General features: G+C 41.2%; 1 protein-coding gene across 1 annotated transcript; it reads left to right on the top strand.

Moving 5' to 3' along the window:
• Positions 1-213: 213 nt before the first annotated feature.
• SLC6A19 (solute carrier family 6 (neutral amino acid transporter), member 19) lies at positions 214-14,936 on the top strand. The gene is made up of 11 exons (XM_009587247.1): positions 214-350; positions 1,891-2,028; positions 3,306-3,487; positions 4,249-4,359; positions 5,123-5,235; positions 7,503-7,631; positions 9,167-9,323; positions 10,043-10,247; positions 10,823-10,982; positions 13,300-13,462; positions 14,699-14,936. The coding sequence occupies exons 1-11, from the start codon at positions 218-220 to the stop codon at positions 14,906-14,908; spliced, it is 1,701 nt and encodes a 566-aa protein (XP_009585542.1). The 5' UTR covers positions 214-217; the 3' UTR covers positions 14,909-14,936.
• Positions 14,937-15,990: the final 1,054 nt, after the last annotated feature.

The following is a 15,990-nucleotide window of genomic DNA, read 5'->3' as shown; positions in this document are numbered from 1 at the left end:
AAAATAAGAATTCCTACCTGAAACCACACATGTAATGAAGTCCCCTGCTTAGGCAATCAGGCAAAAGCATGGTTCAGAAATTGGAGAAGGGTTTCCACAACTATGCTTACAACTCGCTTGTTGTTTCAAAAGTCCTCAGAACTGCAGTTTGCACTTTATTGTAGTACTTCACTGATGGGAAACGTCTTTTTTTTTCTTATCCATTTCAGGAGCCTTCATGATCCCTTTCCTGATTTTGCTAGTCCTGGAGGGTATCCCCCTGCTTCATCTTGAGTTTGCCATTGGTCAAAGGCTGAGGAAAGGCAGCGTGGGTGTCTGGAGCTCTATCCACCCTACCCTGAAAGGGGTTGGTAAGTCTGAAGAGGCTACAAAAAGCCATTTGAGAAAGCACAGGTCTCTGAACTGATAACCTTAAGAGCAAAGCTTCAGGATTTTATTCTGGTGTGCCATAAGAGATTCAAGGATCTATTCTTTTCCCCTTCTAACTCTCCATTGATAGGTCACACTAATCATGATAAGGCACTATGACAATTTTGTGTCCATGTTCCCAGGTACTATGGGTCCAGTTAAAACCTTTCTCTAATTTGAGACCAATTTCGGGCTTCAGAGATATTTTCTGTATTACCAATATTGGCTGTTTTTACCATTAGAATGAATGTTTAAGTAAGTGTGCCAAAAATTTGTTCTGTAACTGTTCTGTGGGTAAAAAATAGTTGAATCTTTCTCTAAGGTGGTCTGCCAGACTTCAGCTCCATGTAATGTTACTTTCTTACATCTGAGAGATGTACCACGCTAAAAGCTACGGAGACAGTATTTTGCAGAAAATACTTCTTCACAACTGTATTAGACTTCTGAGAATTCAAACACCCTATCTGACAATGTAGTAAAAGCAGCATGATGCACACAGCATTAAAAACTCCACAGATACCTCACTACACAGGAAACACCGGAGGTGCCATCTGAATATCAGGAAACACCGGGTGGGTGGCCAAGTACTGGCACAGGTTGCCCAGAGAGGTTGTGGAGTCTCCATCCTTAGAGATATTCAGAATCTGCCTGGACATGGTCCTCGGCAACCGGCTGTAGGCTTGAGCAGGGTGTTGGACAAGATGACCTCCAGAGGTCCCTTCCCACCTCAGCTGTTCTGTGATTCTGTGATCACCACACACTTGAAAGGGAAGCAACGCAGCCAGCGAGGGCTGTTGTTGGCATCCACTGCATCTGTAAATCAATTACAAAAGATATTTGTTCATTGCATCTGGAATTTTTCAAACTTCTTCAGAACCTAAGAGCTCTCAGGAGCTAATCATTAGCGTTTACTGTCTGCCAGAGAAGTCACCAGAGGTTGATTATTCGGGAGCAAGTGGAGAAGGAGAGATACCACCTTGAATCCTGCATCTTTTCACAGACTGTGCCTCCTGGCAGCTACCCCTCCTACACAACAAAGATTAGCCAAACACATCTGCTGACCTCTGCAGTGACATTGTGGAAGGGGAAGAAAATCTGGGTCTCATTTAGGCAAAATCCCAAGTCAGTTGATCTTTACGTGTACCCAGCATCCCAAACTCCCTAGATATCAGTGGGCAAGACTGTGAACAGGATTGTGTAGTGTCTGTAGGGAGTTAGTCCACCCATAATGTTGGCTCCTAAGTGGGTGTCAGCTTCAGTCCCGGAGTAGTTTTAGGCTGCACGTCTATGTAGGACTCACCTGTCCAACCTTTAGGTAACGAATTCAGTGTTTAAACCTACATCCAAAATAAAGAGAGGAGAGGGGAAAGGCTATAAACCGTGGAATTAGGGTAAAGGTTGAGGCTCATACCATATGCTTTGATATGTCTTGAAAACTAAGAGTATTGAAATTTACATTGTGTTCTGATTTTATTTTTTCAGGCATAGCGGCAATGTTTGTATCCTTCCTGGTGGGTTTATATTATAATACTATTATTGCCTGGGTAATGTGGTATTTCTTCAACTCCTTCCAAGAGCCCCTGCCTTGGAGTAGCTGTCCTCTCAATGACAACAGAACAGGTATATTTTATGAAATACTGTATTTTGTTGTGCAGCACATTTTTCCGCTTCTAGCAACTAGCCTAACTGAGCCTCTTTCTGTAAAACGCAGTAAGGCATGGCAGTCCTGTCAGGAACATTGTGCTATTTTAATACTTGTGTTTTGTAAAAATTCACATTATACAAATCAATGTGATCAATGCTTAATCTTTGAGACAAATTTTGACTTTTTATATGAAACTTCAGGGCTGATTTTGACAGATATGTTCACATACAGAATATGTGCAAAGTGCAAGTCTAGCATAAACATTAACATTTTCCAGATTTAGACAATGTGTTTCATCCATCTCTTCACCATCAGCTCTCCATTAGCATATTGACAAGGAAGAAAAAAAGACATGCATAATCCATATGAAACACCCGTATCTCTCAACATGACAACAGTCTATAGCTCCTTGGAGACTGCTTGGTGACAGCAGCTTTGTTTTCCATAGTCAGCCCTGCATGAAACTGTATGAAGCAGGTTTTTCTCTGTGAACAGCTCTTCAGAGAGCTTTGCTCCTCTCCTCCCAGAATAAATACAAAAAGCCTCATACAAGGGCGGGCCAGGGCAGAATGCTGCACAGGTCAGTGCATTGCAGGGAGCTGAGGATCCAGCCTGAGCTGACAAGACCTTGAACGATGGCCCACAAGACAGAAGGACAAAGTATTGCTGATCCGAAGGAGTTGTGGGAGGGGAAGAGCCGCCCGGCTGCAGAAAGCTGTGGGCAGGTGCCCACACCCCGTCAGGCAAGGAAGAGCAGGATGCGCGTGGAAAGCCCAAAGTTGTCTGGGTTTTTTTTTAAGATGAAATAGGAAGTGTACAATCATTGAAAAACACCTGCCTAACTGCTTTTCTTCTACTAAAAAAAATTACATTCTATGCAATATACATACATTTATGCTCAGAAATCCTCTCCACGCTTTCTTTGGCACAAGAGGCTTCTAACCTCACATTTTTGTAGGAAAAAAGAAAAATTATAAGGATAGAAGAGTCTTTGAGTGAGCTTCAAAGATTTTATCTGCATGGTTGAATTAATAAAAATAACAATAAAATCTGTATTAACATCCTTGTTAAACAACTCTCTTTTAAATCTCTCATTTTTCCATGAAACCAGCCTCTAAGAATCTGAAATTTGCCAATAACAAATTCGTTGGCGTTAGGTGGTATAATTTAAAACACTGGTGTTTATTATTTATCTTCTTTTTTTTCAAGTAAATAAAAGACATACAGAATGAAAACCTTTTTGTGGTTACAGATTACATAGAAGAGTGTGCCAAGAGCTCTCCTGTAGATTATTTCTGGTACAGAGAAACATTAAACATCTCCACTTCCATTGACGATTCAGGCACTCTACAGTGGTGGCTTTTGTTATGTTTAACATGTGCATGGGGTGTACTGTACGTGTGCACAATCAGAGGCATCGAAACAACAGGAAAGGTACTCTATTTTGGTTTTTTATGAGATGATATTCATGATGCTATTGTGATTCCTTATTCATACAGACTTAATCATACTGTAGAAACTGCAGGTTTCTTGAGTGAAAGCATGTCTAAAACTTCGTGTGTCATCACTGGGGCTGCTTTTTTAAGAAGGAAACTGTATGAAATGGAATTTGATTTGATTTGATTTATGTGGAGATTTTTGTGAGCAATTTGGTTTCCTTGTCCTTATAAGTCCTAGTAAAACATTCTTTAGGTATTACCATCTTAACATTAATATTAGCCTTTAATGCAGGATCGAGGGACTCTGTCTTTTTGCTATGGCCATTCTCTTTAAAACATACATGTACAGATTTATTTGTGCTTGTGCTAGTCCTTAATATTATCCCTCTAAAAGAGTGACAAGTGTTCTGCTGCCCAGCGAAGCCCTAAGAGCCCATCCTTGCACCAGCAGCATCAACCTGATCCCAGGGTGTAGATTATTTTTTATGCTGCTTTTGAATGATCTGAGTTGAATTTCAACAATGACAATTTGTCTTAAATAGAGCACTATAACTGTAAAAATGTTTATTATCAAAATGTACTGCACATACTCTTTCTCTTGAACACAACTAGTACGTTAGTTGTGACTTGCTTGAAACTTGCTATTGTTGTTAGTCACAGTACCTCGTTTATTCCCCTCTTTTCTTCCCTGCATTGCTATTTTTATTCAAGTGTTCTGTTTTATTTAAGTGTTTTATTTACATGCTTCTTGTGCAGGCCGTGTATGTAACATCAACTCTTCCATACCTTGTGCTTACCATTTTTCTAATCCGTGGCTTGACGCTGAAAGGATCAACCAGTGGAATTGTGTATCTCTTCACCCCTAATGTAAGTCACTGCATGGTTCATCCCTTAGGGAAACACCATGTAGTTCTCTCTGTGATTAACAACCGATTGAAAATTAGTCCCCTTCATTGGTGCTTTTCCAACTATCCCTCAGACACCTTTAAAATCTTGATTCTGGGAGGTGAATCCTTTGCATCGGATGTAAAATATACATATACACACCCATTCTCACACTCCCTCTCTCCACCCCCCATCAAAATCTGTTATAAAAAATGGAAGGATCATCACAGAGCAATGCAATGGGTTTGCAATAAGGGGGCTTGCTTTCTTTTCCTGCATTCTAGTTAAGGACGAGCCTAACTTTAAAGCACAAATCGTCCCGTTGGGAGTAGAACCCATCTAATCAGTATGGCTATATGGACAAAAGACCTAAGAGAGTGGTTTAACTAAACAACAGCTTTTAAACAAAATTAAAAGGGTTTCATTTTCCATGAGAAGACCTCTGAATGGTCATTATTAATGCTAAGTAATAAACACCTTTTCTGGAAACAGGTATGGCAGCTGTCAGCCATGGAAAGTAATTCGTTTATCAATTTTCAAAATACTTGTGGAAAACCTACACATAGGTTTTCTTTTAAAAAAAAAAGTAAGTTTGACAAAAGTATTGACCTATTTGTTAACACTCTTCAGAAATGATGAGTTCTGCATGGTTAATGTTTTTGTTTTAATTATTGTTTTAAATCCCTCATATTCAATCTAAATAACAATGTTGCATACGCTTAAAGCTGTATGTCTGATGCCCCAGGTTACCGAGCTGGCTAACCCAGTGACGTGGCTGGACGCGGGTGCTCAGGTGTTCTACTCTTTCTCCCTGGCCTTTGGAGGCCTCATTTCATTCTCCAGTTACAACTCTGTTCAGTAAGTAGCCAGGCAAAAGCCAAATTTTATAAAATATTTCATTCTTTCAAATGAAGCATGTCCACTTCTGCCCTATAGTTACACGGTAATTACTTGGGACTGGGACACCATCCCCTCAGCCATGTGAGGCACATCTCTGACTGATCCTAGCTCTCCCGAGCCAAGATTTCAGGTCCTAGTTTTAGCTGATTTCCTGCAGAAAGACGTGGTGGCGCAGGCTAGAAAGAAGGGGTCTGGCTGCCCACCACCAGCTGATGAGCAGGAGCTTCCTTTGTGGGAGCGCTCCGTGCACGGTGTTGCCCTTTGTCTCCACACTGTTGGAGCTGGGTGATGGCACACACATTTCAAAGCAATTTACAGACCACAGTTTAAATCTTTAGCTTAGAGATTAGAAGATATATCTAGGAGTTTTGAAATTCAAATTCAGTTCCTTCCTTTATATACGCGATGGGGTCAGGGGAGAGATGGGGTACAAACTCCCATCACCCAGTCAGCAAATTACGACATGGTGCTGTATTCTACACTCACCCTCCCAAAATATTGGAGCAACCACCAGTGCCTCCATCCCTTCAGCACTGTCCTCTTGAAAGACAAACTGTGCAGCCTGAACCTAATGTTTTTGATAAATGTCTCCGAATTAAGTTTTGGTTATCTGGTTTGGTCATGCATTCAGAAATCTGTGTTTCAGTTTTGGCCCAGGTTCGACCACACCAGCATTTCAGTCACTGATGTAATTCCCTGCCACCACTCTTGATTTCAGATGTTTTTCACAAGTTTGTCTGGAATTTTTGGTGCCTGCAAGTCTCGGCGTGAGGTGATAAGCTCCGTTTCAGGCCCAAGTCAATGTTCCCACGACAGTGAGGAGCAGGGCTGAGAATGTTCTGCATTTTTCCAAAAGACCCAAACAAAAGGAGCAGTGTCCTCCTGCTTTTCCAACACACAGAGCTGTGGCACCAGGCCACGTTCCTTCAATTCTCAAACATTCGTGACTTCAGGAGGAAACTGCAGAAAGTAATGAAATTCCCATGGAGATGTAAGAAAAAAAACAAGCAAATACCGTAGTGTTACACCGTGGTGTTGGGCCACCTGCAGTCCAGCACCAGCTGGATCAGGTGTGAGCGACTCTGCTCCCAGATGGTTTGGGAGTACAAACATCTCAGGAAATACCGAGAGGTTTCAATGCCATCGGGGATTCACTCATTCATTACCAGGAGGAGCTTGAGCATCTTACTTTCTCTGAAGGGAAGAAATATTTTTATCATGCTTGTCATTGAGAATCTCATGTTACAGTGAAAAAAACGACGTGAGAGTACAGCAAGGAATTTCAATTCAATGCCTTCCGCCCACTAGAGACCTATTTGCAACGCTATAGATGAGGAAAGGTCACAGTGTCACAGGTGTTGGCTGGACAGGCTTGTCTTTCTTCTCCTCTTGAAGGTGATCAGAAAACCAAATATGACAACATCAAGTTAATCTCGGTAGTCCTCTCTTGCCCAAGAGAAACGCAATATCTAGAGCTTTACAGCCTTCTCATAAAACAATTAACTAATCTAATATTGATTCTTTATCTTCTCTCTCAGATTAAAGTCTCTTTCTGGCTCTGCAATTGTTTCATCTTAGCACAGATGCGCTGGCAAGTGCCCGCAGCAGAGAAGTCTCTACAAAGCAGTTTGACTTTCACAATGCAACAGCTTGTCTACCCGACCTTATCAGCATAACGTTCTATCGTATTTCCAAAACTTGAGGACATTTTGAACCATCTTCTGTCCAACAATCAAACAAAACTGTTCCCAAGTGCTCTTGGCTACTGCGATTTCACCATACCAAAGTGCTATGGAAACTTTTGGTCACTTTTCCTTTCTGACTGTCTGAATTCAAACCCAAATCTTTCACCTTGCAGCAGAACACCCCAGCAGCTGAGATACAGCTTATGCCAATGTGTGTCTGCACACAGGCATGCCAGGCATGAAAAGGAGGAGACATACTTTCTTGCCCTTCATGTTTTACTTTCCATGAGCCAGACATGGAAACAACTCAGGCAGTTATTCCTTATGAACAGGATTATCTGAGGGGAAAAAAAACCACATAGCTATTAAACTGCTTAAGGCACCAAGTTTTAATTCAGCTGTAATTGTATATTTTTAGAGAGCATACTGATGTACCTATGCGTCTGTAGACTACTTTTTTGTCAGTCTTGGTAGCCAGTTTTTAGTATTTATTTTGGGGATGTGTTTGAAATCCATTCTTTTTTTCTCTTTGAATTGTAGCAATAACTGTGAGAAAGATGCCCTGATTATCTCACTGATAAATGGTTTCACATCCATCTATGCAGCAACTGTCATATACTCCATCATTGGATTCAGAGCGACAGAAAGATATGATGACTGTTTTGACAAGTAAGTTATTGGAAAAAAACCCCAGAATATACAGTGTTTGTTTGGCCGAGGCAGCTCTGTTAGCCTGATGATAATGGATTTGTAATTTCTGAACAATTGCAGCTCCTGACCCACATGGTATCAGACTACTCATTTCTTCAAAAAATTTAAATCACGTGGTATCAACCCCATAGGGAGTGGTAATTATTTGAGCCACCTTATTTCCTAGATAGATGTTGCGTAAGCAACCATATTTTACATTATTCCCTGATGTTTCCAAAAAGTAACAAGGGAGGAAGAGGATATTCCATATTTTAATGTGTTTTTTTGAAACAGTTCCTTCAAATATAACTGCAGTTTATGTAACAATTTCTATTTACATAAAGGTAGATTCAATTTCTGATACATTATTTCACTAAAACATGCTAGAATACCTATAGTTTTAGATGTCAATGTGAAAAATTAATCATTTGCAACAATGGATGTGAAAGATGTTCTCAAGGAATGTATTTACGTAACTGGATAAGGCAAGTTTCAATAAAACCGTTTCTGTGAAAAAATTGGGTTTTTCATTACATCAGAAACAAACAAACAAAAAAAGGATATTTGGCTGCTGCAGCTGCTGCTATTTCTACTATGGCTGATGTCAAATCCTCAAAGGCCTCCTGACATAGTGGCTGAACTATGCAGGTCTGCCTTGGAGATCACTTGCAATGAGCCACTGAAAGCACTGCCCATTTTAAGAAAGCTCCCCGTGACCAGGCAGTCCTGGCAGTCCTGCAGAGCCCTGCCCACAGCTGGATCACAGTGTAGGCACCTCAGGTACTGCTAGTGATTCTGCACGCTACGTTGGGAAATTACCCAAATTAATTCATTAAATTCTTCCCATTTTAATTCATTAGATGAAGCTCTACCAGCCACTGGACAGTTGTCTAGAAACTCTGCAAAAAAAAAAAAAAAAAAAGCAGAATTCACAATAATCGATGCCTGCTGAGCTGACATATGGCATGAATGTAATATACCCTGGTGCCTGTGTCAGCTCTGTGTTTAGGTTGCCTCCTGGAGAGCTTAAGTGCTTAGGTCTCATCAGAGGCACCTAATTTTACCAGAGCAATTCAGAATCCCTTCTAACCGGGGCTGCCAGACCCTGCAGGTTCCAGACGAGTTCCTCCACATCAGCTCTAAAAGCGCATGATACATAACTGCAGACACACATTCCCAGAAGCTGCCCTTTCCGGGAACTGGTGCCCAGTCTGCAGTGCAAAGATGAGCACCTAACTTCTGCACAGGTCCCTCGAGTGCCCATCCATTTGGCTGTCATCTGTGCTGTGAAAGACAGTATCAGACTCACCTTGGAAGAGGAAAGAAAGAATTGCACATGCACCAACCTGCCGGACTTCCAATTTCAAAATCTGATCTTGAGCAACAGAAACATTGCTTCCTTTGTATCTTTATAAAAGACATCATGCTCTTAATAACTTGCTTGATGATGAAAATGAATCCTGAGGATGCTTACAAATAAATAATTTCAAATTACTTGTATTTCACTTTTTCAGAAATATTCTTACTCTGATGAATGCATTTGATTTGCCAGAAGGTAACGTAACCCAAGATAACTTTGAGCAAATGCAGCAGATATGTAACACGACTGATCCGACGATTTTTGCAAGCCTGAAGTTTGAATCCTGTAATCTGGAAAGATTCCTGAATGATGTAAGTTTAACACCCTGACTCATATCGATACCATAAATATGGTAGGAGCGCATAGCAATTTTTTAATTGCCTAATGCTTTTTCTTCTGAGGTTGTTGGTTTTCTATATATTTCCACTGATTGATTGCAATTGGCTTGGAATGCTCTAGGACTGAAGAATTACTTTTGTTTACCCCATTTTGCTTTTGAAGAGATGAACTGTTCAATTCCTCTGAAAAGTATTGGCAACCTGTCAGACTAGTACCTAAAACCACAAGTGTTCTAGGCTGACCTCGTGTAGCTGGCAAAATAGCAGCAGGTGTTTGTCTGGCACTTGCTGGTGGCAGCCGTGGTGGGACAAGGTGACGAGGGAAGAGACGCCCAGAGCGAGGAAGCAGCTGGAGCAAGCCCCGTCCCGATCAGTACGAGTGTGTCACAACATGGAAAGAATGGACCTTGACACCGGGGTGAAAAAAGTTACAAGAAGAATTAAATGGGTGCGCCTTTTTTTTTGGTTAAAAAGGTGGTGAATTACAGATGAAAATAGGTGCCCATAAAATTCCACGAAATAGAATTCGTATTATAATCACAGTAAATGTATTGCTGCATTAGGAGGTCTTTGTGGAAACAAAAAGCGTAAGTATGGTGTAGCATACACCAAATCTAGTGAATACCAATGTAAATTTAAGTGCTGTGCGACGTTAATGAGCCTAATTTTGGAGCTTCTGAAATCTTCCACAGGGAGTTGAAGGAACTGGCCTGGCCTTTATTGTCTTCACTGAAGCTATCACCAAAATGCCTATCTCACCTTTGTGGTCCATCCTCTTCTTCATCATGCTCTTCTGCTTGGGTTTGTCATCTATGTTTGGAAATATGGAAGGTGTGCTTGTACCTTTACAAGATCTTAAGATTATACCCCCCAAAGTGCCTAAGGAACTCGTTACTGGTAAGTGCCTTTTTAGAGACAAGTGACCTCTCTCCTCCCCAGGGAATAGCTTGTATGCTGAAAAATCAACCCACCACCCATCTACTTTCTGATCTGCCATGGTCCTAAGACTCCTAGATAACCTACTGAAGGTTTTCTCATGTCCCCCAAGGGGGCGGCTCCTCTGAGGTTCCTTCTGAGCCTGCAGACAGCTGCTGACCCCGTGGCTTGCCCCTCAGCCTGCTCATGATGATTATCATCTCCTCCACTGGGAAGCTGGAGGACCTGAGTCCTTCACCCAGGCAGGATTTCTCTCAGCGCACCATTGTCCCACCGACTAGGAGGAAGAGGACCTGTTTTCTCTCCTCAGCCTTCTCCCGTTCTGTTTGCAGCATCACCCACCTGGGCAATGTTAGGAGGGTTTTGCCATTTTACCTGCACGGAAGCAGAGTACCATTAAAAAATAAAGTGGTTACCTTCAGGCTGCAACTGAATTAAAAGTTACTTTAAAAGTTACGGGGAAAATATCTTACTTTTTTTTTCTTTTGCTTCCTTTGTCTAAATGTGCTGTTGTGGTTTTTTTCTTTTTTTCACAGGTCTCATTTGTGTGGGGTCTTACTTGATAGCTTTCATTTTTGTGCTGGAGTCTGGTAATTACTGGCTGGCTCTATTTGACAGTTTTGCTGGCTCTATTCCCTTGCTAATAATTGCATTTTTTGAGATGTTTTCAGTCGTCTACATTTATGGAATAGACAGGTATGAAATACAAGTTAAACTTTACCAGAAACTAGTGCATAAATTGATTAGTTGTATAGCTGCGATCTTGCTACATCTCAGTGCATAGAATTTCTGTTATAGAAATCACTGAAATTATGCAACTGTAGTTTAGGGTTGCTTGTATGATTTAGGTTTCTAAAATACTTCTCAACAAAAAGAAAAAATGCTTTGTTAAGAGTGCGGTGGGGATTTTTATTTGTACATGAAAGCTTTCCACGTTATGAATACATTAATCATAGATAACGCTCTATAACAACCAGCTAAAATAAACACGTCCCTAAGACATTGCAAGAAAATATTAAGCATTAGCAAGTGCCCTAGAGTGTAATGATATGGGTGCAAATAATTTATTTTTAAAGTAGGCATCAGAATGTACGTATTTGCAACAGTTATGTAAGTGCCACTACAGCTCATTTACATTTTAAATATGGTGACATTTACAATAAGTCTTCTTCAAAATAATTGCATTAAATATTTAATTAACAGAAGCAAAGCACAAGCACATTGGCACTGAGCTGCAAGTTTAAAACAGAGGTATATCCCAGGAGTGTTTAACGTGAGTGCTAAATGATACTGTCCAAAGCAGGGATCTCCAGGCAGGCTGCAGGTACTGTTTTACAGCAGGATGCAAATCCAAGGCTACTGAGATACGTTCTTAGCTGATAGATTCAGGACTTTATCAGTTGTAGCAGTGAGTAATTATCCTATCAACTTTCTAGACATGTAATAAATCAAATTTCGCCATCTTTCTGCTCATAATTAATATGTAAGAAAAAAGCGTGGGGACTTTAGTCACCCATAGGTTTTGCTTGAACCTGTGCCAGACCCACCAGCTGTGCTGCTCCTGGCGATGGGGTGGATGCCCTTGAGGCCCATCTTCCCATACTTAGAGTTTTATACTACCTGAGGAGGCATGAATCAACTTAATTAGATGAGCAGAGGGAGTACCCTAGAGAAAGAAGGCTGATTGTAATTTGTTAAGGACAGAAAAGTCTGTGGTGATCGCTTTTCCTTCCCTTTAAAATCTCAGACACTTTACAAGGTCAAATCAAAACTATTCCCAGGACACAAACATGGGCTGAGGCCATAGAGGGGTGGGGACTGATTCAGAAAAGAGCTTCACACCAAACTTTCATGTTCCTGGCCAGTACACATCGCTGTAGCCCTCTTTGAGTATGGAGCTTATCAGGGCTGCCCAAAGGTGGTGGTATCTGCTCCAGATGAGTTTCTGTGGCCTTTTTCTGAGAAAGGGTCATTGGTAAAAAGATGGCTCTCCTGCTTGAAGGAGAACCTGCGTGTTATCCATGACACTCATGTGAACTACACCTGAACGCGCTCTGCAGTCGGGACATGGGGCTCCATAGCATTTTAAGAATGATACCCAGATCTTAGAAGTTAGGAATGAAAAGATAAAATAAATTTACGTAGTAATTGAGACTCAACTGAATTCTGTGTGTTGTTCATAGCTGTAAGACCAACTGAATAGTCCCCTCAGACTTATCCCCATAGGATATGTAGGAAAGCCAGACAAAAGGACTAACAACAAAAGCCCCAAACTTCCAAAATATTATTTTTTAAGAACTGTGTGCACATGGTGCTGCATCATATGTAGAGGTCATAAATTGGTTCAGGACTGATGCAGACAGTATCACTCTCAATGCAGGGATTGTTTCTTCTTGTGGAGACATTTTTGCCCCATTGTCCAGTGCATGCTTTATGAATAACCCAAATAACACATTTGTAAGTGTTCTTAGTAACGTGTAAAGTTAAATATCGTTTCAGTACTCAACCTGAAAAAACTGGTAGAAATCCAAATTAAGCAAACATTATGCATAGAATCTAATTTTTTAAATTACTCCAATTTGCTTTTGCTCTTTTTTAATACTATATCATTCCTTTTAATTTATGCAGCTCTGAGATGCTCACCTAAAAATCACGAAACAATACTGCAATATGTTATAGGGAAGGTCCATCTGCATTGACTCTTCCGTGTCGAAACTATTTCGCATATGCTTCACAGACTTTGTGAAGAAAGTACATTTCCAGAAATAATTTTCCTGACTTACTTTTAAGAACTATGAGTTAAAAACTTCTAACATAGTTGCAATGATATCTGCCCTAATTTGAACTACTTAGGTCTAACTCCTGATGTTGTTATCAGTCCTCGTTTCACACTGACATTAGCAAAGTCCTGGGAAGCGCAGCTAGGTGTAGTTTGGACTTCCCTGTTTCTGAGCAGGTACGCTTTGATCCTGACTGGTTTTTACTGTCCTGAACTTTCTGTTTTTGTTTCTAGGTTTAACAAGGATATTGAGTTCATGATTGGACACAAGCCCAATATTTTCTGGCAAGTTACCTGGAGAGTTATCAGTCCTCTCATTATGTTAGTTATCTTCTTCTTTTATTTTGTGGTGAAGGTCAATGAAGAACTGCTCTACAGCGTTTGGGACCCTAGCTATGTAAGTATATAAAACCAAAATATTTATTTAGAATTATTTTCTGTATTCTTCTTTAATGTAAGAGTCAGTTATATTCATCCCCCATCTGAAACAGTTTTCTAGTAAAAAACTTACTACAAGACATACGGTAATAATAAAAAGCAACACTTAGAAAAGTAAGTCCTAAATTCAGCTGTGATGCCTGCAGCTGGCATACAGTGACACCTGAGTAGCTTTTCTGATGTGGACAAAACCAAAACATTAGTCCAGTTGTCAGGCAAGACTGAAACGGATGTCTGTTCCCCAGTAGGGATTAGAGAAGAGCTGGAAATGTCACAACCTTTCTATGTTGACAAAGGACCAAATCTGTGAAGCCATTTTGATATTGCACTTGTTTCTGTGTGCATTTAAAATCGCAGAACTGCAGTGGTGCTGGTTACTCATCACTGACAGAAGAAATTAATATTAATTAATATTAATATCCAGAATTCTTCTTTCCTCTTCCAAATGTATTGGTATCATTTAAACTGTAATTGCAGCAATAAGTTACCTACTTTTCCTTTCCCCCCCTTGCAGAGTAAAAAGCTGTATGTGGTACAAAGAAGGGCATATTAGAAAAAATGTGGGTCCCATCATTTTCTCCATCACCCCATCTCTTCCCTGCCTGTCTAGCCCTGCTTTTTGTTCTCTGGCCTTATACCAGTCGCCGTCCTTCAAGCAGAAACAGCCATGCAGCACACCTAATTTGTAAAGATGAATTTTTATTTTCATAAGACAGAGACAGAAAGGGAGAGAAAAGCAGACGGGGAAATGGGACTGCTTTCTTCTCTCCCCCTTGGTAACCTCACTTCCTTCTTAACAACGTTTCAGCCCCCCCACACTCTTGCTCTCAGCCTTCCCACCCAAAGGCTGTTTGGCCACCAAGCCCTGGTGGCCCGTGAGCCCCCCCAGCCCCACACTCCTTTGTGCCCGGGAAGCGTTCCAGGAGCAGTCCCACCAGTCTCCCTTCCTGGCTCTTGCTTCTTTCACGCCACCTTCTTTCCATCGCTTTTAAGTAAAAGTAGGTCCAAAACAGCTGAGACTGGAAACCCTTGAGCTGGAAACTGCTGTGGAATTGGAATTGGCAAACTCCATTGTGCCATTGTGGCTGGCTAGTGTTCTGATTACATTTTTGATCTGTTGAATTATTGAATATGTGCATGTTCCCAGGTATTTGCTCCTCACGACTTTCTACAACTTGATTGTTTGCTCTTTCAGGAGGAGTTCCCCAAAACACAGAAGGTTGAATATCCCAATTGGGTGTATGCTATTATTGTAATCCTCGCTGGAGTGCCTAGTTTGGCCATCCCTACCTTTGCCATCTACAAAGCCATCAGAAATTGCTGTCAGAAAAAAAATGATCGTACGGGCCTTATGATCTCCACATCTGAGACTTCTGTTAATGGAAACTTAAAGTATTCAGCATAAAACCATTTTAAAAATTGTGGAGCAATGCTTTGTCTGTTGGAAAAGTAAAAATTTTTTTTAAAGAATCCAGAGTTAATTTTATTTTCGTAAAAGGATAACTGTGTGTTGTTTCCAGGTAAACATTGGTTTACTTAACAGTGCAATGCACTGTGAAGAGTTAATGGCTTAGGTCCTGGAAGCAAAAGAGCCACCTTTGCAAGTGATTGGGGCACCAGGCCAATTCATTTGTCCTCCTTCTGGTTCTGAAGCCAGCTTGTTTGAAACTGTCTTGCAGTTGTCTGTTTGGGGATGCACTGCGCTTGACATGCCATAAGTGACTCTTCCATGTGCAATCATTCTGGCTGGGTGGCCAATATGAAGGGTAACTTAATACTGACTTCCCTTGCACATTAAATTCTTTTTACTTGACATGCCACTGTGTTGCACAAAGCCACCAATATTACTTCTCTCATGCAGAAGTTTAAAATATTTAATAAAAACATTTCTAAGTATGAGAATGACAGTGATTAATTTATAATTCTGGATATTTTATTAATTGCCTATTACTTCCAAGTTCCCAGCAGATAGCGCTGCTTTTGCTGATGACAGAAGAGGTAATCTTGCAATGGGGCAGCAGCAGTTCAGGAAATGGCAAAATCTGCCTTCTCTGGCACCCACGAGCAAGGGGTGCACCCCTTGCCTGGGAGGTCCATGCTGATGGGGGATCCAAGGCACCCAAGTGGTGCAAAGCTTCTTGCCCTCACCTGTCACAATCAAGGTGGGTAGCTCCAGTTCACGTACACACCGGCACATGCACACGCACACCTACCTTACAATTAGTTCACGCTTCTAACTTCCACGTGACCCAGAGGAGCTCAGTCAGGAGTCCCATTCCTTACGTAGTCACTGGAGAGAGAATGGAGGGTGCACCGTTAGAGCACCCAGGCTGAATGCCAGGAGCAGACAGTGTAAATGTCCCCCCTGGGTAGGTGGTCCCTTTCATCCAACTGTCCCTGTAGACAGGCAACACATTTGTATCACTTTGCAGCTCCTCCTATACCCACCTTTTAAGACAAGAATTGATCCAATTTACACCCTGACAC

This window comes from Fulmarus glacialis, unplaced genomic scaffold (genome assembly GCF_000690835.1).
Source record: "Fulmarus glacialis isolate BGI_N327 unplaced genomic scaffold, ASM69083v1 scaffold41361, whole genome shotgun sequence".
Classification (NCBI taxonomy): Eukaryota; Metazoa; Chordata; class Aves; order Procellariiformes; family Procellariidae; genus Fulmarus; species Fulmarus glacialis.
This window is presented reverse-complemented; position numbering and strand designations above follow the sequence as displayed.